At 52.2% G+C, this 22,448-nt stretch overlaps 2 protein-coding genes across 2 annotated transcripts in view; both read right to left on the bottom strand.

Moving 5' to 3' along the window:
• Positions 1-431: 431 nt before the first annotated feature.
• Positions 432-7,042, bottom strand: GNAT1 (G protein subunit alpha transducin 1). The gene is made up of 9 exons (XM_036870623.1): positions 5,293-7,042; positions 4,035-4,077; positions 3,785-3,926; positions 3,524-3,681; positions 3,310-3,438; positions 2,922-3,051; positions 2,475-2,628; positions 2,168-2,359; positions 432-1,792 (listed from the first exon to the last, which is right to left on the bottom strand). Exons 2-8 carry the CDS (start codon positions 4,037-4,039, stop codon positions 2,169-2,171), a joined length of 909 nt encoding a protein of 302 aa, XP_036726518.1. The 5' UTR covers positions 4,040-4,077; positions 5,293-7,042; the 3' UTR covers positions 432-1,792; position 2,168.
• Positions 7,043-13,355: 6,313 nt separating this feature from the next.
• SEMA3F (semaphorin 3F) overlaps positions 13,356-22,448 on the bottom strand; it is a 29,587-nt gene continuing 20,494 nt past the window's right edge. Inside the window, 13 exon segments of the mRNA XM_036869658.1 lie at positions 13,356-15,542; positions 16,202-16,335; positions 16,616-16,683; positions 16,874-17,031; positions 17,215-17,256; positions 17,389-17,477; positions 18,117-18,339; positions 19,197-19,341; positions 19,508-19,577; positions 19,737-19,851; positions 19,971-20,110; positions 20,326-20,445; positions 21,828-21,921. Of these exon segments, the coding sequence (XP_036725553.1) occupies positions 15,132-15,542; positions 16,202-16,335; positions 16,616-16,683; positions 16,874-17,031; positions 17,215-17,256; positions 17,389-17,477; positions 18,117-18,339; positions 19,197-19,341; positions 19,508-19,577; positions 19,737-19,851; positions 19,971-20,110; positions 20,326-20,445; positions 21,828-21,921 (1,809 nt within the window). The 3' untranslated portion in view covers positions 13,356-15,131.

The raw sequence follows: 22,448 nt of genomic DNA, 5'->3' as shown, positions 1-22,448 counted from the left end.
GATTTTTTTGGCATCACCTTAAATCTTACACCTGAGGTGAGTGCCTCATTTGCCTCACCCTAATCACAGCCCTGCAATTATGTTCTAGCTTCAAGGGCTTCCTGGACCCATCATCTTCTGGAGGAAGCACAGGCCCTTAGGCTGGCGTTTGGCACCTGCCCAGTCTCCCCACCCCATCTCCCCTTCCCTGCTCCTGCTCCACTGAACTCCTGTGGTCCACCAGCCCATGTTCCCGGGCCTTATACACACTACAGTCCCTGCCAGAATGAGCTTCCACCTCACAACCCCCTCTTGATCCAACATCGTCCTTGTGAACATTTCCCATGGCTCCTTTCCCCCTCTCAACCCCTCTCAAGACCCCAAATTGATCCCATGCCCCCAAGAGTGCCCCCTGCCATGTTAGGTCAGGTGCTTCTCCCTGGAAAGGACCACCTTCCCACTCACGTCCAGCCCAGCACTGGGCACTTAATAAATTTGCATGACTCATGATCATTAACACTCTCCCCCTCCCCCCAAGAAAGGACAGCTGGGGCCTGATGCAAAGATTTATTGCTGAGTCTGTGTATCTAGCTGAAGGGAGTGCAAATTATGCCCTGGCCTTGTTAGACGGATGCTCCTTGCCCTCGACTACAGCACAGGCCCCAGCCCACGAGCATCAGCGAGGACTTGGTGCTTGATGAGGAAGTAGGGAGCAGGGGTGTGGGGACATGGATGCCTTTGTCACTGATGGTTCAGGCATGGACCTCAGTTTTTCCCACCAGGGAATGGGCCCTGAATGGGAAGGATGAGAGAAGCTGCTGGCAGGGACAAGAGGGTCACCTGGGTTTGCTTATGACCCTACCTGGGGCAGACCCCTCTGGGCACAATCTGGGCCTCCTTCCTGTCCCAAATCCCCTGCCTGGGGCTGATCGATGGGAGCTGGACTCTGCTCCCAGCCACCCCTCAGGACAGTTCAGCCATTGGCCACAGCTGGTGTCAACAGTACCCTCCCTCAACAGACTGGCCTGGAGTACTGTGGGTGTGTAAGTTAGTAGGACATGAATACAGTGTCCAAGCATGGAGGGGGCAGAGCCTGTGGGTGAAGGGGTTAGGATATGTGGGGAAGGGTCCAGCTTGAGTCTCTTCCTGGCACCAGGAGCTCCCAGGCTTGCCCCCACTCACTAATTCGTCTATATATGAGTTTCACAGGCCAGAGCTAGCTTGGACTTTGGACCCCTAAAGCTGCTGGGTGGGGCAGTCACTGGCCACTGGGCAGATGGGTGTCAGACTCGTCACATGGAGGTGGTAAGGCTAGAATGGGCTGATGGTAAGCAGCAGGGCTGCTTGGAGGAGGGTTCCCTTCCTGCCCCCCTGCCCTTCATGAAACTCTGGGAGGGAGGGCTGTTTGCTGAACCCAGACCCACCAGGTGAATCACGGGCCTCCTGGGGCAGGAGAGCAGCAGGAGATTGGTCAGTGGGGTACTGCTGAGTCACCGTGAGCTGTAGCTGCCCCAAGTCCTGCTTGCTCCTAGCTGGGGCTGGCTGTGGTGGGTCTTGGAGGCCAGTGCAGCCAGGCCGTGAAGGGCAGTGCTGGGGTGGCTGGGGGCACCGGACTCTGGGAGACCTGGGGATCCTGGGAGCCATGGGGGAGGGTAAGTCTCTCAAGGTTAGCAGGGCTCAGGGTTTTGAATCTGTGGCTGGTGGGGCCACAGGCTGGAGCCCAGGAGTCCTGGGGGGCTGATAGGAGTCATGCGGATTGGGGCTACAAGGCGGCAAGGGCTACAGGGTCTCAGGAACGCTTGAGTTCAGGCACCTGTGAAGAGAAAAAGGAACAGAGTCAACATTCCTAAGCACTCAAATAATTGGGTTTAGGCTGAGAGACAGGTGGAGGTGGGCTTGGAAGCAGTGACACCTGGGGAGTTGGGGCGGGGTCAAAAGAGCTTGAGTGGGTGGGGCTTGTGAGCCAAGGGAGGGGCCTATGGCCATGGGGTGGAGCCTGAGGAGTCAGGGTGGGGCCTGGAAGCAATAGGGTCTGGAAGTTGGGGGCCAGACGGCAGGCAGTGGAGTGGATCTGGAGAGCTGGGGAGGGGCCTGCAGTCGAGAGGTGGGATGGGGAGCAGGGGATGGGGCTTGGGGTACTGAGACCAAGAGGCACGACAAGGGAGCATCCCGGCCCGCGAGGAGCCACCTCAGAAGAGGCCGCAGTCTTTGAGGTTCTCCTTGATGATAATGTCGGTGACAGCGTCGAAGACAAACTTGACGTTCTGTGTGTCGGTGGCGCACGTCATGTGGGAATAGATCTCCTTCACGTCGCGTCTCATGTTGAGCTCGAGGAATTGCACCTTGATGTAATTGCCTGCGTCCTCATATGTGTTGGGCCCTGGCGGGGAAGGGGGAGTTCTCACTCCCGGTAGCAAATCCTCCCCGCGGCGGGAGGAGCGCAGGCCGAGATCGTGGGTTTGAGACGCCGCCTGGCGGCGGGCCGAGAGTCTCACCATTGTAGTCCGGAAAGCAGATGCTGAGGTGCGCCTTTTTTATCTTCTCCGAGAAAACGTCCTTCTTGTTGAGGAAGAGCACGATGGACGTGGTGGCGAAGTAGCGGTGGTTGCAGATACTGTTGAATAGGTGCAGGCTCTCGTGCATGCGGTTCTGAGGAGGGCAGAGGTTGTCGGGCACCGGGGACTGCGGCCGCAGCCCCCACCTGGCTGCGGCCGGCGGGCAGACCCCTGCTCTCTGGGCTCCGGGGCCTCCCTGCCCAGACAGCTCCAAGACCGTCTCCCCCTTCGCCCCCCTGAGCAGGGCAGCAGGCTGCCTCATCTCCTCCTTCAGACCGCTCTGGGTCGAATGTCCTCTCTCAGATGCTCCCCGCGCCCGCAGCGCTGTCTCTGCTTTCCGCTCTCCTCCTCCCCGCTCAAACGCTCAGGCCCTGCTGGAGCACTCACCACTTCGTCGTCCTCCACAAGCACCATGTCGTAGGCGCTGAGCGCCGCGATGAAGATGATGCAGGTCACACCCTCGAAGCAGTGGATCCACTTCTTGCGTTCTGAGCGCTGCCCGCCCACATCGAACATCCTGCGGGGCCGTGGGAACCTGAGCCGGCGCATCGAGTCCCCTGGACGTGCCCACAGGCATCCCCTGGTTTCCTAATGCTGGCTGGGAGGCACCCCGATGGGAGTGGCATCCGGAGGGGCCGGGCATTTCTGCGGGAGGGTTATCTGAGAAGGGGCAGGGTCTCTCGTAGGGATGGGGCCTCTGGGATCAGCCGGGGCCTCAGGCAGTGAACTTGCGGGCAGGCCCCCGGAGAGCGAGAGCTAGGGCGCGGGGTCGTACCGGAAGTTGAGGTCCTTGAAGGAGAACTGCGTCTCAATGATACCAGTGGTCTTGACACGCGAGCGCAGCACGTCCTGTTCAGTGGGCACGTAGCCCGGGGTTACCAGGCGCTCCAGGTCCGAGAGGTAGCTGCGGGAGATCCGGGGTGTGGGTAGGGTTGGGTGGAGAGGCGTGGCAGGGCCCCGCCCGCCCCGCGCCCCGCCTGTGCTCTCACTAGCCAGCAGAGTCGTTCAGCTGGTACTCCGAGGCGCGATCGAAACAGGCCTGGATACCCGAGTCCTTCCACAGACGCTGGATGATGTCTGACATCTCCTTGGGCATCGTGCCCTCCTCGATGGTGTCCGCCATGTGCATCAGCTTCCGGGCATCGTCCTGGGGGGGGGGGCAGGGGAGTGGTTGGTGGTGACCATAGACTTGGGCCCAGCCTCGCACCTCGAGTCCCCAGAAACCCTGTTCAGCTAGACTCTTGGCACACCTGGCGCGCGGAGTCTCCATACTGGATATTGAGCGTGGTCATGGCGCGCACGATGGCCAAGATGGACTGTAGCGTGTTGCCATATATGATGGCAATGAACTCGAGGCACTCTTCCAGCGAGTACCCATCCTGGTGGATGATCCTGCGGCCGTGGGGAGCCGGGTCAGCGCCTCTTGGGTAGGTGGGGAAGGACAGACCTCGTGCGTGTGCCCACCCCCAGGGGGCCTCGGGAAAGGGCAGGGGCACTCACTTCATCTGCTTGACAATGGTACTCTTCCCGGACTCACCGGCACCTGGAATGGAAACCCTACCTCAGAGACGCGCTGACCGCACTGCCCCCTCTATCACACCTGTTTTCCCCCCAACCCCCAAAGTCAGGTCATGATGCCCTGGCGGCAAAACGTAAACGTCGGGAGTGACAGAAGGGGGCTGACGAGGGGAATCGACAGCCTCGACTGTGCTGAGGAGACTTCAAGACCCTGGTATTTTCAGTCTTTTATTATTCTGAGGACAAAAATAAAGAAACCTGGAGCTCCACCTTGTGGAAGATTCTGGTACTGCATGCATGGGATTATTTGAGCCAGGTCAACCCCTGCTTTTCACCTGTGGTGGGAGGAAGTGTCTCCAAGAGGCTCAGAGGGAATTAGCACCTTTTGCTGGGGGAGAGGACAGAGCTAACAGCCCCTCTGAGCCTGTTCTCATGCGGGTGTTGGGCACAGTTAACGGAATTTCTGGCTTAGCCTCTCTCTCTTCCCTGGGGTACTCTGGCTTGGTCCCTCTGCCCACATCCAGCTGTCTGGCTGGACCCTGGAGAGCCTGGGTAGAGCCTGCACTGCCCTCTCAAAGCAGCTCCTTCTTCCCTTGGGGAGAGGAAGTGGCCTTGGGGTACTAGATCAGCCCCATCTCCCCTCACTACCCATGGGACCAAGGACATGGCTTTATCTATTCCTGGCTGGGCCTTAGTACCCCCTACCCCCTTTAATTGTTCTGCAGGTCTGTCAACAATAAAGCTCGGGAAACTGAGGGTCATTGTCTGTGGATCTGGGTGGTCCTACAGGCTGCCCACTCTCAGGAGGACTGTGACCTTCTCCTTCCCAAGGGAGCAGCCTTGTTGTGGGGCTCCCTAGGAGGCCCCCTGGTTTTCTGAGCCCTGCCAGCGGGCCCATCAAGCAAAGCTGGTGTTTGAGGGAGCGCAGCCAGGGCAAACTAGGCCTCGTACACACATCTCTACAAAAGTGCGATGGCACACACTTCTTGGGAGGGGAGTTGCCTTGAGGCTGGGCCCCTCTGGAGAGGGGTTCTGTGTGGATTACCCAGCCTTAGGGAACCAAGGCAAACACTTGTCAAGGCTGTGGCCAGGGCTTGCTTGGGCCAGAGCTCCCACTCTGTTCCCTGCCAGGTTGCAGGCTCACTCTGTCTCCCAAGTCACACCTACTTCACAGAAGGCCACCTCTGCCCTCGGGGCCTCTGATTAGTAGCAGTGGCCTCACCTCAGCCCACACCCTTACCCAGAAGCAGCAGTTTCACGGTTCGAGCATCCTTCTCGGCATCTCTTTCAGCTTCTTTTCCAGCTCCCTTGAGTGCTTCTCCTCAGCGCTGGCCCAGCCCCCATGGTCCCGGGAGGAGATGAAGGAACAGGGTGGTCAGTTGGCTCTTCTGGATGCAGGGGATCCCCAGAGCCAGGCTCAGGCCAGCCTCTGGCCTCCCCAGACACCCTTCTGACCTCAGAACTGGCAATCAACTGGCTGTCCACAGACCTGTGCAGGCCCTATTGGGGCTGCTTAGTAGGATTTGGGGGTTGTTGGTACCCAAGAGCCAATCAGAGACAAGGACAGGTGAATCCGCTCAGCCCCCAGCCGCCCTAATCAGGCTGGCATGGCCCCCAATCCCTCAACCTGCTGACTCTGCAGCCCCTGTACGCTGCTCCCCAAACCCTCTGGGAGAGACCCTGGAGGTAGTCCTGCCCTGCTCCAGAGCAGGGAGACATGTTCCACAGGATCCAGGCTCAGAAAGGGGAGGAGAGGGCCTCAAGTTCCAGGGTGGGGGCATTGGGGAGTAGGCCTGGCAGCAGGGAGTAGAGGGAGAAGCATGCAAGGAGCACCTGACCCCTGCCCAACACTGGGCTCAGCACTGCTCCTTACCTAGCTCACACCAGCCCTGGCGGATGGGTACCCACATCATTTTACTGATGAGGAAGTGGAGGCTCAGAGGGTCACACAGCAGGACGTAGTTGAGAAGGGCTGGTGACTCTGAACCAGGGTTCCATGCTCAGCAGGGGGTCAAGAGGGAAAGGTGGACATTGCATTTGCCCTGTACCAAGGTCTGGATCTGACCTGGTCAAGGCCTCTACATGCCTCCATGATTCCAATGGACTTGGGTGGGTGTGCATGTCTGCTACATGTACTGGGTGTGTGCATGTATACTTTACTGGTACCAAGCAAGGCAATGACATGACACGTTTGTCTATGTATACTTGTGTGTTTATGTCTGCATTTTTATGCCTTTGTGAATGCATGTGTGTGTCTATGCTTGCCTGTTTGTGTACCGTGTGTGCATGTGCATGGATGTGCTTTTGTGCATTTCTCTTCATGTGCAGATGTGTTTGTATGTGTACTTTATTGTGCTAAAGTGGGTTAATATGTGCATGTGTGTGCATGAATGTATAAGTGCATGTATATGTGCATGTGTGTGTGCACTTGCCTGTGTACATGTACATTTATGCATGTGTCTGCCTGTATGTGTGCACACTTGCACATACCTGTGTCTACATGTACCCATGGTGCAACACTCTGACCTGCGGAGGTGGCCAGGCTCTTCCAGGGAATGTTTTGCAGGCCTGTTATCAGATGGGAAAACTGAGTCCTGAAGCAGGTCTGGTGTTCCCAGGGGAGGAGCAGATGAGCCCCACTCCTCTTCTGTCCCCTGTCGGTAATCTAGGACCTGTCTAGGGGTATCTCCAGGGCATGCCGCCTCAGTTTAGGGTCAGAGGTCTCTGTGGGGGTTTAGATGGGACAGGACGTGCTGCTGAGTGGAAGTGGTTCAACTGAGCATGTAATGTTGAGTTCCAGCCTCTGGAGATTTGCCACCTCCCATCAGAAGACCCAAATCCTGGGCTCTCAAGGCCCCTTCTGACTGAACTCCCCGGAAACCTGGCTGTCTTAGGACTCAACTCTTGCGGACCTGGGGTGCCAGGGCCCCAGATACTGAGCATTGAAGACTGTCCTTAGTGTTGGGAAAGCTGGACAGGTGCATGTAAATCAATGAAGTTAGAACACACCCTTACACTATACACAAAATCAACTCAAAATGGCTTAAAGACTTAAACACGACACCATAAAACTCCTAGAAGAGAACACAGGCAAAACATTCTGACATAAATTGGTACCAATATTTCTCAGGTCAGTCTCCCAAAGGAATAGAAATAAAAGGAAAAATGAACAAAGGTGACCTAATCAAACTTAAAAGCTTTTTGCACAGCAGAAGCAAGACAACTACAATTCTGCAGCCTGTGGAAGGAAACCACACTCACAGAAAGACAGACAAAATGAAAAGGCAGAGGACTTTGTACCAGATGAAGGAACAAGATAAAAACCCCAGAAAAACAACTAAATGAGTGGAGATAGGCAACCTTCTAGAAAAGAATGCAGAATATGATAGTGAAGATGATCCAGGACCTCGAAAAAGAATGGAGGCAAAGATCGAGAAGATGCAAGAAATGTTTAACAAAGACCTAGAAGAATTAAAGAACAAACACCTAGAAGAATTAAAGAACAAACAGAGATGAACAATACAATAACTGAAATGAAAATTACACTAGAAGGAATCAATAGCAGAATAACTGAGGCAGAAGAACAGATAAGTGACCTGGAACACAGATAGTGGAATTCACTGCTGCGGAACAGAATAAAGAAAAAAGAATGAAAGAAAGGAAGACAGCCTAAGAGACCTCTGGGACAACATGAACGCAACAACATTCGCATCATAGGGGTCCCAGAAGGAGAAGAGAGAGAGAAAGGACCCAAGAAAATATTTGAAGAGATTATAGTCGGAAACTTCCCTAACATGGGAAAGGAAATAGCCACCCAAGTCCAGGAAGCACAGAGAGTCCCAGGCAGGATAAACCCAAGGAGAAACACAGCGAGACACATAGTAATCAAATTGATAAAATTAAACCAAAGAAAAATTATTGAAAGCAGCAAGGGAAAAACAACAATAACATACAGGGAACTCCCATAAGGTTAACAGCTGATTTCTCAGCAGAAACTCTACAAGCCAGGAGGGAGTGGCACGACATATTTAAAGTGATGAAAGGGAAGAACCTACAACCAAGATTACTCTACCTGCAAGGATCTCATTCAGATTCGACGGAGAAATCAAAAGCTTTACAGACAAGCAAAAGCTAAGAGAATTCAGCACCACCAAACCAGCTCTACAACAAATGCTACGGGAACTTCTCTAAGTGGGAAACATAAGAGAAGAAAAGGACCTACAAAAACAAACCTATAACAAGTAAGAAAATGGTAATAGGAACATACATGTCGATAACTACCTTAAATGTGAATGGATTAAATGCTCCAAGAGACACAGGCTCGCTGAATGGACACAAAAACAAGACCCATATATATGCTGTCTACAAGAGACCCACTTCAGACCTAGGGACACACACAGACTGAAAGTGAGGGGATGGAAAAAGATATTCCATGCAAATGGAAATCAAAAGAAAGCTGGAGTAGCAATATTCATATCAGATAAAAGAGACTTTAAAATAAGAATGTTGGGGGGCTTTCCCTGGTGGCGCAGTGGTTGAGAATCTGCCTGCCAATGCAGGGGACACAGGTTCAAGCCCTGGTCTGGGAAGATCCCACATGCCGCGGAGCGACTGGGCCCGTGAGCCACAACTACTGAGCCTGCGCGTCTGGAGCCTGTGCTCCGCAACAAGAGAGGCCGCGATAGTGAGAGGCCCGCGCATCGCGATGAAGAGTGGCCCCTGCTTGCCGCAACTAGAGAAAGCCCTTGCACAGAAACGAAGACCCAACACAGCCAAAAATAAATAACAAATAAATAATAAATTTAAAAAATAAAATAAAATAAAATAAAGAATGTTACAAGAGACAAGGAAGGACACTACATAATGATCAAGGGATCAATCCAAGTAGAAGATATAACAATTATAAATATATATGCACCCAACATAGGAGCACCTCAATACATAAGGCAACTGCTAACAGCTATAAAAGAGGAAATCGACAGTAACACAGTAATAGTGGGGGGCTTTAACACCTCACTTACACCAATGGACAGATCATCCAGACAGAAAATTAATAAGGGAACACAAGCTTTAAATGACACAATAGACCAGACAGATTTAATTGATATTTTATAGGACATTCCATCCAAAACAGCAGATTACACTTTCTTCTCAAGTGCACACAGAACATTCTCCAGGATAGATCACATCTTGAGTCACAAATCAAGCCTCAGTAAATTTAAGAAAACTGAAATCATATCAAGCATCTTTTCCAGCCGCAACACTATGAGATTAGAAATCAACTACAGGGAAAAAAACATAAAAAACACAAACACATGGAGGCTAACATAGGTTACTAAATAACCAAGAGATCACTGAAGAAATCAAAGAGGAAATCAAAAATACCTAGAGACAAATGACAATGAAACACGACGATCCAAAACCTATGGGATGCAGAAAAAGCAGTTCTAAGGGAAGTTTATAGCAATACAAGCCTACCTCAAGAACAAGAAAAATCTCAATAAACAATCTAACCTTACACCTAAAGGAACTAGAGAAAGAAGAACAAACAAAACCCAAAGTCAGTAGAAGGAAAGAATCATAAAGATCAGAGCAGAAATAAATGAATAGAAACAAAGAAACAATAGCAAAGTCCAGGACCAGATGGCTTCACAGGTGAATCCTATCAAACATTTAGAGAAGAGCTAACACCCATCCTTCTCAAACTCTTCCAAAAAATTTCAGAGGAAGGAACACTCCCAAACTCATTCTATGAGGCCACCATCACCCTGATACCAAAACCAGACAAAGATACTACAAAAAAAGAAAATTACAGACCAATATCACTGATGAATATAGATGCAAAACTCCTTAACAAAATACTAGCAAACAGAATCCAACAACACATTAAAAGGATCATACACCATGATCAAGTGGGATTTATCCCAGGGATGCAAGGATTCTTCAATATACGCAAATCAATCAATGGGATACACCATATTAACAAATTGAAGAAGAAAAACCATATGATTATCTCAATAGACGCCGAAAAAGCTTTTGACAAAATTCAACACCCATTTATGATAAAAACTCTCCAGAAAGTGGGCATAGAGGGAACCTACCTCAACATAATAAAGGCCATATACGACAAACCCACAGCAAACGTCATTCTCAATGGTGAAAAACTGAAAGCATTTCCTCTAAGATCAGGAACAAGACAAGGATATCCACTCTCACCACTATTATTCAACATAGTTTTGGAAGTCCTAGCCGTGGCAATCAGAGAAGAAAAAGAAATAAAAAGAATACAAATTGGAAAAGAAGAAGTAAAACTGTCACTGTTTGCAGGTGACATGATACTATACATAGAGAATCCTAAAGATGTCACCAGAAAACTACTAGAGCTAATCAATGAATTTGGTAAAGTTGCAGGATACAAAATTAATGCACAGAAATCTCTTGCATTCCTATACACTAACAACGAAAGATCAGAAAGAGAAATTAAGGAAACAATCCTATTCACCATTGCAACAAAAAGAATAAAATACCTAGGGATAAACCTACCTAAGGAAGTAGAAGACCTGTACTCAGAAAACTATAAGACACTGATGAAAGAAATCAAAGATGACACAAACAGATGGGGAGATATACCAAGTTCTTGGATTGTAAGAATCAATATTGTGAAAATGACTATACTACCCAAAGCAATCTACAGATTCAATGCAATCCCTATCAAATTACCAGTGGCATTCTTTACAGAACTAGAACAAAAAATCTTAAAATTTGTATGGAGACACAAAAGACCCCGAATAGCCAAAGCAGTCTTGAGGGAAAAAAAATGGAGCTGGAGGAATCAGACTCCCTGACTTCAGACTATACTACAAAGCTACAGTAATCAAGACAATATGGTACTGGCACAAAAACAGAAATATAGATCAATGGAACAGGATAGAAAGCCCAGACATAAACCGATTCACCTATGGTCAACTAATCTATGACAAAGGAGGCAAAGATATACAATGGAGAAAAGACAGTCTCTTCAATAAGTGGTGCTGGGAAAACTGGACAGCTACATGTAAAAGAATGAAATTAGAACACTCTCTAACACCACACACAAAAATAAACTCAAAATGGATTAGAGACCGAAATGTAAGACCGGACACTATAAAACTCTTAGAGGAAAACATAGGAAGAACACTCTGACATAAATCACAGCAAGATCTTTTTTTGATCCACCTCCTAGAGTAATGGAAATAAAAAAAAAATTAAAAAAATGGCACCTAATGAAACTTAAAAGCTCTTGCACAGCAAAGGAAACTACAAACAAGATGAAAAGACAACCCTCAGAATGGGAGAAAATATTTGCAAATGAATCACGAACAAAGGATTAATCTTCAAAATATATAAACAGCTCATGCAGCTCAATATTAAAAAAACAAACAACCCAATCCAAAAATGGGCAGAAGACCTAAATAGACATTTCTCCAAAGAAGACATACAGATGGCCAAGAAGCACATGAAAAGCTGCTCAACACCACTAATTATTAGAGAAATGCAAATCAAAACTACAATGAGGTATCACCTCACACCAGTTAGAATGGGCATCATCAGAAAATCTACAAACAACAAATGCTGGAGAGGGTGTGGAGAAAAGGGAACCCTCTTGCACTGTTGGTGGCAATGTAAATTGATACAGCCACTATGGAGAACAGTATGGAGGTTCCTTAAAAAACTAAAAACAGAACTACCATATGATCCAGCAATCCCACTCCTGGGCATATACTCAGAGAAAACCATAATTCAGAAAGACACATGCACCCCAATGTTCATTGCAGCACTATTTACAATAGCCAGGTCATGGAAGCAACCTAAATGCCCATCGACAGGCAAATGGATAAAGAAGATGTGGTACATATATACAATGGAATATTAGTCAGCCATAAAAATGAACGAAATTGGGTCATTTGTAGAGACGTGGATGGATCTAGAGACTGTCAAACAGAGTGAAGTAAGTCAGAAAGAGAAAAATATCGTATATTAACGCATATATGTGGAACCTAGAAAAATGGTACAGATGAACTGGTTTGCAGGGCAGAAATAGAGACACAGATGTAGAGAACAAACATATGGACACCAGGGGGGAAAGTGGCGGGGGGTAGTGGTGGTGGTGGTGGGATGAATTGGGAGATCGGGATTGACATGTATACACTAATATGTATAAAATAGATAACTAATAAGAACCTGCTGTATAAAAAAAATAAATAAAATTAAATTTAAAAAATAAAAGCTTTTGCACAACAAAGGAAACCATAAACAAAACAAAAAGACAACCTACAGAAGGGAGAAGATATTTGCAAACGATGCGATCAGCAAGGGCTTAATTTCCAAAATATACAAACAGCTCATGCAGTTCAACAACAAAAAAACAATAATCCAGTTGAAAAATGGGCAGAGGAACTAAATAGACATTTCTTCAGAGAAGACATACCGATGGCCAACAGGCACATGAAAAGACGCTTAACATCGCTGATTATTAGAGAAATGAAAATCAAAACTACAATGAGGTACCACCTCACACTGGTCAGAATGGCCATCATTAAGAAGTCCTCAAATAACAAATGCTGGAGAGGGTGTGGAGAAAAGGGAACCCTCCTACACTGTTCGGGGGAATGTAAGTTGGTGCAGCCACTATGGAAAACAGTATGGAGGTTCCTCAAAAAACTAAAAATAGAGTTGCCATATGACCCAGCAATCCCATTCCTGGGCATATATCCAGACAAAACTATAATTCAAAAAGATACATGTACCCCTATGTTCATAGCAGCACTATTCACAATAGCCAAGACATGGAAACAACCTAAATGTCCATCAATAGATGAATGGATAAGGATGGGGTACATATATACACTGGAATACTACTCAGCCATAAAAAGGAACGAAATGATGCCATTTGCAGCAACATGGATGGAACTAGAGATTATAATACTAAGTAAGTCAGAAAGACACTTATATTTCACTTATATGTGGAATCTAAAATATGACACAGATGAACTTTCATGAAACAGAAACAGACTCACAGACACAGAGAACAGACTTGTGGTTGCCAAGGGGGAGTGGAGCGGGAAAGGGATGGAGTGAGAGGTTGGGGTTAGCAGATGCAAACTATTATATACAGAATGGATAAACAACAAGGTCCTACTGTATAGCACAGGGAAATATATTCAATATTCTGTGATAAACCATAATGGAAACGAATATTTAAAAAAAAGAATGTATATATAACTGAATCACTTTGCTCTTCAGCAGAAATTAACACAACATTGTAAATCAACTATACTTCAATAAAAAAATTCACACACACACAAACACACACAAAGGCTGTCCCTAAACGTGTGGGAAGTGGATACTGGCTCTGTGAGCTGGTGGCTTCAACATCTACTCTGTTGGGTGAGGGGGGATCTGTCCAGGAGCAACAGATCATTTGTGCCACTTTCAACCTTTAGGCCCCATTCGTCCTCTACCCCACCACCATGCTGTAAGTGGGCCCCGGGAGTCTCTGCAGCCCCTACACACTGCCCAGGGGGTTGGGGTGGTGCAGGAGCCCAGGTTTGTTAAACCAACAAGAACCTGCTTTCTACATATTGGGTTTACTTAAAGTGGGACCATGCCTCCCCGTCACCACCTGGCTCCCCTTGCCTGCCAGGTATGGCCCTAAGCCCTGCTGGATCCGTGCGCCTCCATAGCTATTGGCTTCCCCTGCCAGAGCTTGACTCGTTAAATTTGGCCTGGGGCCCCCAGCACCACTTCCTCCTCTCCAGCAGCTCCCCACATATCCTGGTCTTCCCTGCCTCTGGACATTTGCTTGTGCTGGACCCTCTGCTGAGATCTGGCTGGAAGGATGCAGGAAGAATGGGAATTTTGTTGATTCCCAGGGCAGGGGCACCTGAACTGTAAGGGCTGTGGATTTGTCTTGCCAATTCTGAGTCCTGAGTTCCTGGCAAGACACAAAGCCAAGTGAGAAAGCAATGTGAACGAATGATCAAACAATTGAGTGAGTGAATGGACGCTGGGCTTGCAAAAGAGACCGTGGGGGAACTGGTGGTCAAGCCACATTGGTGGGTGGTGGGGGGGGGCAGGAGGGAGAGAATCTGGGTATGGGCTGAACCCCCGTCCTCCCTCCTTTGCCAAGGAGAAAGCCAAAGTCCAGTCCCAGAGCCAGTGTTTATTAGCAAGATGGAACCCAAGGGCAGGTGTGGCCTGAACAGCAGAGGGCTGCCAGGAGCCCCCACCCACCTACCCAACTGCCCCCCAGAGCTATTTACACCCATCATCTGAAGTGGTGGGCAGAAGGGAGCCCTGGGGAGCCCCTGCAGGCCCCAGGCCTCCACCATGACCCCCTCTCCCCTCAGCCTGGCCCCTCTGCTTTTCTCCCAGCCCCTGCATCACAGCGGCACGGAGAAAGCAAAGAGGTAGAGTGGCCAGGCAGGGAGGGAAGGAGGGGCTGGAGGGGCTGCCCCACCCAGGCAGGGCTCCTCTTCTCCTGTCCCCAATAAATAGAGAATAAATACCCAGGAAAGGGCTGGCCTTGACTGAGTGCCCCTCTCCCAGGCAGGAGCCGGCATCCTGTGCCAGCCCCTTCTTCCCTTCTCTGAGCGCATCTGAGCCCTCACCCCCACCCCCGGTCTCCAAAGCAGTCCTCGCATCCACATGTATGCCAACAGCACACATGGGCGAAGGTGTACAGTCCGTGCCCCATCCAGGTAGAGCTTGCTCCCTCCCTGTGTCCTGTAGATCTTGGCGGTGGCTGTCGAGCAGGTAGACTCCCAGCTGAGCCTGGGGACTGTGTGGTCCTGGCCCGGCCCGGCCAACTGGCCGGGCCTGGTTAGGTGGGCTCCGTTTTCTGCCGTCTCTGACCAGCATGGGTCTCAGTTTTGGATGATGCTGCCGCTGAGGCACGCTATTTACAACCCACCAATAAATACTGTCTTTGCAGGGGCAGGGTGTATATAGAATATAGATATTTTATATATATATATATATCTTTTATATTAAAAGGGACGAGGACTGGGCCGGCCCATCGCAGGGCTCAGACAGCAGGCCTCATGTGTCCGGCGGGTGGTGGCGGCGGTTCCGGGGTTTTTTCTGGTCCTGGGGTTCAGGAGGCCTGGGTGCCCCTGGGGCCTCCCTGGGACTGGGGGGCACATGGCGCCAGTAGCCCTGGCAGTACTGGTGGATGAGGCCCACTTCTGGCTGGGCCAGGAGCTGGGCCAGCTCCTGGTAAGGGGGTGTGGGGGGCCTGGCGCCTGGGGGCGGTGGGACGCTCACAGCTGGGGGTGGGAAGAGGGCAGCATGGACGGCGTCCTGGACCAGTACATGCAGCTGCACTCGTGTGATGACATGCTTGAAGTTGTTCTCGGTGGCTGTACAGGAGTAGAGGCCGCGATCACCAAGCTGCAGGGCGCGAAGCAGCAAGCCCTGTTCCGTGCGCAGGAAGCGGTCGTCTGCACGCATCTGTGGGGGCAGGGGCTGGGGCTCAGGGGCTGCAGGACCACCCTGTTGCCCCGGCCAGCTCCCCGATCGGACCACCTCTGGGGCCACCCCATGCAGGGGCACCCATGTAGAATTTCCATATACCAAGAAAAACAAGTTTCCATATAACATCTGAATAATAAACACTTCCATTTCAGGAGGAATGACCATAAGGGGATTCTGTACAATGAGAGAATTCTGGAGCACACACACAATTTCTATTTAATGAGAATAAATAGATGTTGGGGCACCCTCATAGAATTTCCATGTAGAAGGGATTGCCTAGAAGGTATTTCCATAATAGGAAGGCTACCCCACAGAATTTCCATATGCTGGAACTCATCCACGCGACATTTCCATACAATGAGGTATACTGACAAGAAAGTACACATATGGAATTCTCATATAAAAAGGCATGCCTACAAGTAGTTTCCATGTAATATGGACACCCCACAGAGTTTCCATATAACTGGTTTCACCCAAATGATCTCCACATAGGGAAGGGAGCTTGGAAGGACTTTCTTAGAATGAGGGCTGCCCCAGTTTGGTTTCTATACCACATTTCACCCACGTAGAATTTCTACTGTACAAGGGACTCTCCCAACCATGGTGAGGGCTGACTGTGGGGCACAGGAAATCACCTCTCTGCGCCGGTCACTGGGATCTCGCTGGAACAGCCACTTAACGGTAGCCTGGGGCGAGCGGGGCTGGCACTCAAGGAAGGCTGCGCTCCCTGCCACGCCATACTGCACAGACTCCACGGCATTCTTATTGGCTGTAGAACAAGAGGGTGCCACGTGAAAGCAGCACTACCTCTTGGCAGACTGCAGGCTGGCGAGGGGCATATACAGGGATACCCACCCATACAGGCAGGGCTGTGCCATCAGGCATCCACTCCTTGAGGGGGTGGCCAAGGACATCCCTTCTCCAAAACCCCTCACCCCCTCACCCCCACGGACCATGTGAGAATCCTTCCAGTGGGGGCCCCATGAGCAGCTCTGTGGGCTGCACAGCTCCGCACCGAGGAGCACCCAGTGGTGAGACACAGCACTCACCGTTGGAATTGAACCCACGGCACTGCCTGATGGGGTTCCCGTGCCGGACGTCCTGCCGGCGGCTCCTCCTGGATGAAGATAGCTCCTGAAGGAGTATTCCCAAGAAAACTTGCCCCCCAAGTCTCTATAACCCCGAAACTCCAGGGTAGGATGTCTCACCCATAAAGTCCCCCAGGGTAATATCACATCCACCTCTAGACCTCCAGGACAGAGCCCTGGGTCTGGTGGCCAAAATTCCAAGGGTCTCGGGGTTCACACCTCTTAGAGGACGCTGTATAGCGGGAACAGGCTTGGCCATCCCAGGCACAATAGGGGTCCCGGGCAAGGCAGCAGTCGGCACAGGCGGCCCCATATGCCTGGCAGCGGTGCAGGCTCAGGTGTGTGACTCCCACGGCTGAGGCCACGTACAGTTGTTGCTGTGGGCAGGGGTAGGAGCTTGTCAGTTCCCTCCCCATAGCCAGCCTTCCTTAGGAGCCAGTTGGGCCAGGCTCCTCCCCTTCTTGTTCTGTGCCTCAGTGTCCCCATCTCTTTGCCAAGGGCTTGACCCCAAGGTGAAGCAGCCTCCATCCCTACCCTCAGCCCACCTCACCAAAACTCACCCTCTTGGAAGAGATGGTCATGGTCTTAACAGGTGCTGGGTCCTAGAAGAAGATAGGGATTAGCTTATGACCCTGGGGACCCCCTTCCTTTCCTGACCTGGAGGTCTGAGGTCAGGAGGTGGTACTGAGGAGGGCCATGGTGAGGAGGACAGGACTGGGTGGTGTCACACCCACCTTGAAGACCTCCACCTCCTCTAGCATGAGCTCCTCCATCTCCTGGTCATCCTTAGGCAGCACGATGACCTTCTGCACTGTCCCGCGGTCTGGAACGGGCCGGGCAGGGCCTCAGTGGGGCTGAGGACGCTGGGAAAGGGGCACCAGCCTCAGCCCCTTCCCCCACCAGGGCCCAAACCCCCCAAGGGCAGTGGAGTGGGAGCTCTGTGCCAAGGTTGAAGAGTTGCCCCCAGATGAGGGGAAGAGGTCTAAGGGGACTGGCCCTGGATAAGGGGGGAGTCACAGCTAGAGTCTGCCCCTCTGACCCCAGACCCTCATTTTGGGAAGTTGCGAACAGGCTGCAGGAAGTATTCCCTTATGTTGAGGGCTACTGGAACAGCGGTGTGTGCAGTTTGCATGTGCACACGAGAGCATGTGTGTCAGTATTTGGACCCAGGTATCCTGGAGGTGTCTGGCTCTGTCCTCCCTCTTCCCGCCCAAACATGGGTCCCCAGGCATCCAGTGTCCCTGCTCTCCCGGCCACCAGGGATAGGGATGAAAATGGGGTTTCGCCATCCCCATTCTCAGTTATCCTGGTGATAGAGAGAAGCCTCCAAAGGATGAAGGCGGCAGAGCTGACACTGACAACCCTGTAGTAACCCCCTAGCAGGGCAGGGCCCAGCCCTATGGATCAGTACCCTCCTCCCAGTGGGCCCAGTGTCGGAGGGGCCGGGAGCAGCAGTGGGTACCTGTGCCCAGGAAAAGCACCTCATAGCGCCCGTCGGCTGCATCCACCTGGTCCACGGCAACAGTGGTGAGACGGTAGGGAGCGCCTGTGCGGACCACTAGGGGCCGCCGCTGCAGAGGGTAAACGGCCTGGTACATGAGTGGGTGGGTGCGCATGAAGTTGATCACTTCATCAGGATAGTCCTTGGTGGACTTCATGGATGGCGTGAAGGTTCCACCAGGGCACTGCAGGCAGGTGATGAGCGTCAGGCCCAGGCTGCCCAGGGCACTCTGGACCCATTAGCTTCAGAAGAGGTCTCCGCTCTGTCTGTCCCCACCAGCTCCACCTGCTCCGCTTCTCAGAATACCCATCTGGGCTTTTGCCCAATACCCAACCTCTCTGCAGGTCCGGCACCAGCTGAGGTCCCAAGGTCTCACACGGTCACATTCCATGGCCATCTCCCCAGCTTCACGTGCCATGACTTTGTGGCAGCGTTTGGCAGAGCTGACAATGGCCTTTCTAGGTCCTCATCCCCACCCCCTTGTCTCCTTCCTCTGACTGTTCTTCCAGTTCGCCCCTTCCCCAGCTCCACCGCTGCTCAGCAGGAGGGCAGGCCCGGAGCTCCTTTAACACCCTAGGCATGTGATCAGATCATGAAGCTCTCCTGCTTAGACTCCCGCAGTGGTCCATGTCACACCAAGGTCAGGTGGATCGCCTCCCACTACTGCAGGGGCTCCTGCCCACCCCCACCTCCAGCCTGCCTGGGAGACCTCCCTACAACCTTCAGCTTCCAACAGCCTCCCAGAGGGAGCAGCCTGCCACACCCAGCCACCATCTTTGTTTCAGGATCCTAACTGGATTCTTTCACAGCCCGACACTGTGTGTACATGGTGTTTTCCTTATGGTGTGTTTTGTTTTAACTTCAGCTTTATTGACGGTGAATGGTGAGTTTATATGTGTGTATGGTCCACCTCCGCCCCCGCCCCCGCCAACTTGGCTGTGAGTGCCACGATGGTGCGGCCCATGTCTGCAAAGGGCCTGACCCAGCACAGTTCTCGTGGAAAGAGCGGAAAGGGAAAGGTGGAGTGAGTGGGGTCCTCACCGTGCCGGGCCGTGGGTAGGGCATCTTCCCTGAGAAGGGCATCCATTGGTAGTTGGGGCCCTCCTTGTGGGCAAAGGGCCCATTGAAGACCATGCGAATGTCAGCCATGGAGTAGACACACACGGCAGAGCCTCGGAACACAGAGCTGCGGGCAAGGCAGGCTGCTGCTGCGGGTGGGGCAGACCCTTGGCCCAGGGTCCCTCCCCAGCCTGCCCTCACCCACAGCTCCCCACCAGGATGGGGTCCTCCACAAATCATAGCCCCCCAACTCAGTCACACCCTGCCACTGCCGGCCCCAGCCCCAGTCTCACCCCGAGGAGGTAAAGACAGCATAAATGACTGGGTTCCTCACATCCTGGGTCTGCTGCACAAACACATCCTCTGGGGACAGAAGGAGAGGGGGCTGGGAGGGTACCTTGGCCACGAGCCCCAAGGCCCTGCCCACTCCTGGGTGGGGGGCACCAGGCTTCCCCTGACCACCCATCCGGCCGCCATCCCCTGCGGTAGCCATAGGCCCCCGCCCGCCTGCCGGGTGCTCACGGAGCTCGTCAAAGTGGGTCTCGATGCCATCCTCGCCTGGCACAGAGCAGACCAGCCTTGCCTTCAGGAATGTGCTCCACTTGTTGACCAGGCAGCAGTGGCCGCCGTCATCATTCTGGGGGGCAGGGGGCAGGGGCTGGGTCAGATCAGCTCACTCACCCCAAAGACTCTGCCAGAGCAGGGCTGATGGAACCAGGACTGGGCCTGGGGAGGGGGCAGCAAGGCACCTCATACCAGGCAGATCCGCCCGATGCGGGCATACACGGCGGGGCTCTGCGGTGCCTCCGCGGACCGCTCACGGAAGAAGAAGTAGAGCTTGTCGTCGTTGCGCTCGGCGCTGTCAGGGATGAGCTCGGCATGGATGAATGAAGGGTCTGCAGGCGGGCAGGCGTCAGTGGACCGCACCTTCCTTGGACAAGGCCTCTTTCCCGGGCCAGGTACAAGAAGACCCCCAAGTCTTCCGGGGATAAGAAACTACCCCCGCCCCAGCCAGTCAAGGGCCAAAAATTCTCCCACGAGTGTTTCTTTATGATCTCTGTGCCGCACCCCAGACATGCTGCCCGCTGGAGGTGTTGCGGGCTCTGCTCACCATTGAGCCACCGAGAGTTGTACTGATCCGTGCGCATGGCCGTCTGCTTTCCAAGCGTGCGGAAGATGGCTGCGTCGGTGCCCATGAAGTCGATGTACACACCCGCATAGAGCTCCTCATCTGTGGGTGGGCCAGTGGGTCAGTCAGGGGGGCGCCCTTGGCTAAGGCCGGTGCACAGCACAGATGACCTCCAGGGCAGGGTCCCATCTCCCCCTCAGGTTCTCCAGGGCGATTGTATCACCAGTGGGGCGTTGGTGAATGTTTTAACAACTGGCTCTGGGAGGACTGGGATTAGTAGCAGTTGGCTCTGATTAGCAGCCAGAGCCAATTTCTGTGGTGTAAATACTCCCACCATGGCTGATTTCAAGCTACTAACCTGAGGTCACTGAAAATAGAGTTGGGAAGACCTGTCAAAACCATTGTCTAGTATTTCCACCCCATAGATACGAGAGATGTAAATAATCTCAAGAACATAGATAATAATAAAATGTAGTAAAATAATTAGGAAGTAATGAGTTTTGAGTATTTTTACCTTTGTTTTTAAAGTAATTTATTTAACTGTAAGTGTATATAATTTACTTTCTAATAATAGCTGTGTTTAACAGCTGGCCCACAGAATACTTGAAAATTTAAACAGAAAATTTGACAAACACACTGGCTCCAGCACACCACTCCAAGTCTTCCCTCTAGACTCCCCTAGGGCAGGCCCTGTCTTCCCCCATCAGACTCCCTGGTCTGGACCCTGTCATCCGGCTAGGACCTTCTTACTCACCAAGAGTGAGAGGATAATGCCCACCCTCTGCCTTTCCCAGGCTTGGAGGTGGCACACTGCCCAGAAGCTGCTGAGAGGCAGACTCGGTTGGGCAGCCAGAAAGTAGGCAGAGTGCAGGGACCTGGGTCAGCAGTGGGCTCGCCCAACCTGGGGGTAGGGGCAGCAGCTGCTTCTGAGGTCCCAGACAGGACTCCTCCTCAGAGAACATTCTCCCAACTCTCCCAGACACTTGGCCAGACCAGAAACAAACTCCCCTAGCTAGTCTCTGGGCCAGGACTCTCCATTGGTGCTGCCTTGTGGGCCTCTCCCAGCCTCCCAGACAATCCGAGAACAGGCTATGGGACCACCGCCTCATACCACCCTCAGTACAGACTCCGCTTGTCTTCTCTTCCAGGAAGCCCGTGGCCGGGAGGGTTCTGGCCTTTGCATGGACCACACTGTGGATTTCAGGGTAGAATCTGCCCCCTGAGCCCATCACATCCCCATTCGAGGGGTGGGATGGAGGCTCATACCACCTAGTCTCTGCCCCCTCAGCGCACACTGGGGTCTGGTCTGTACCCTTCCCCTTGCCAAGTGGGGCCACATTGCGGGGGTGATGGGGGGGCAGGTTCAGACACAAGCAATTTCATGGTCTCCTCCCTGGGGTAAAGTGTTGTTGCCATGCTCCCTGCTGCAGAGGCAGAGGTCACACCTTTAGGTTTTAGAACCAGGGTGGGGTGGGAGCACTCACTGATGAGGGCTGAGGCTGTGTCCAGCTTGGGGTCGTAGGGACACTTGCCCTTTCCTGACTCGAGTTTCTCAGGCTCCAGGTAGAAGATGTAATCCTGCAAGGCAGAGAGGGGCTCAGCATCATCCAAGCCATCCCGCACAGGAAAGGCAAGGGTCATCAGGCTCCCAGGGTGAGAGCGAGCCCCCAGGGAAACCCTGAAGCCACCCTGCTTCACTCCCCAGATCTCATTGGGTTTTAACTCTATCTTGCCAGGTCTCCCAGGGCAGGGCGGTGCTGAGGGTTCCCAGGGAGGTGCTTCCTGGTCTAGATCTCAGATAAGACCTGGGAATCACGTCTCAGAGGACTCTGCTTTGGGAACCATAAGAGGGGCATCAGGTGGCCTTATAGGGGCTGAAGCCCCTCCATGCCAACTGGTTCAGGAAGACGCTGGCCGGGGCCCCCTTGGGCCACAGAGGCACAACTCTTTGAGCTGTGGCTGCCTGTCTTGGGCCACGAAGGGCAGGGGTACTGGCCAAGGGCCTGGGATCCTGTCCGTTGCCATTAGGTCCCACCAGGCCAGAGGGCTCTGAGGTTATTGTGTCGCCAGGTTTTGTGCCCTACCTGTGGTCCTCAGAATAGACT

Source organism: Balaenoptera musculus, chromosome 11 (genome assembly GCF_009873245.2).
Source record: "Balaenoptera musculus isolate JJ_BM4_2016_0621 chromosome 11, mBalMus1.pri.v3, whole genome shotgun sequence".
Lineage (NCBI taxonomy): Eukaryota > Metazoa > Chordata > Mammalia > Artiodactyla > Balaenopteridae > Balaenoptera > Balaenoptera musculus.
The sequence above is the reverse complement of the archived record's forward strand: the minus strand, read 5'-3'. Positions and strand labels throughout refer to the sequence as shown.

Coding starts and splice junctions, on each gene's coding strand:
- GNAT1 (XM_036870623.1), bottom strand. Junction 3,682..3,784: donor ATGGAGACTCCGCGCGCCAG/GTGTGCCAAGAG, acceptor CCCCCCCCCCAG/GACGATGCCCGGAAGCTGAT. Junction 3,052..3,309: donor TTCAAGGACCTCAACTTCCG/GTACGACCCCGC, acceptor ACGGCCCCGCAG/GATGTTCGATGTGGGCGGGC.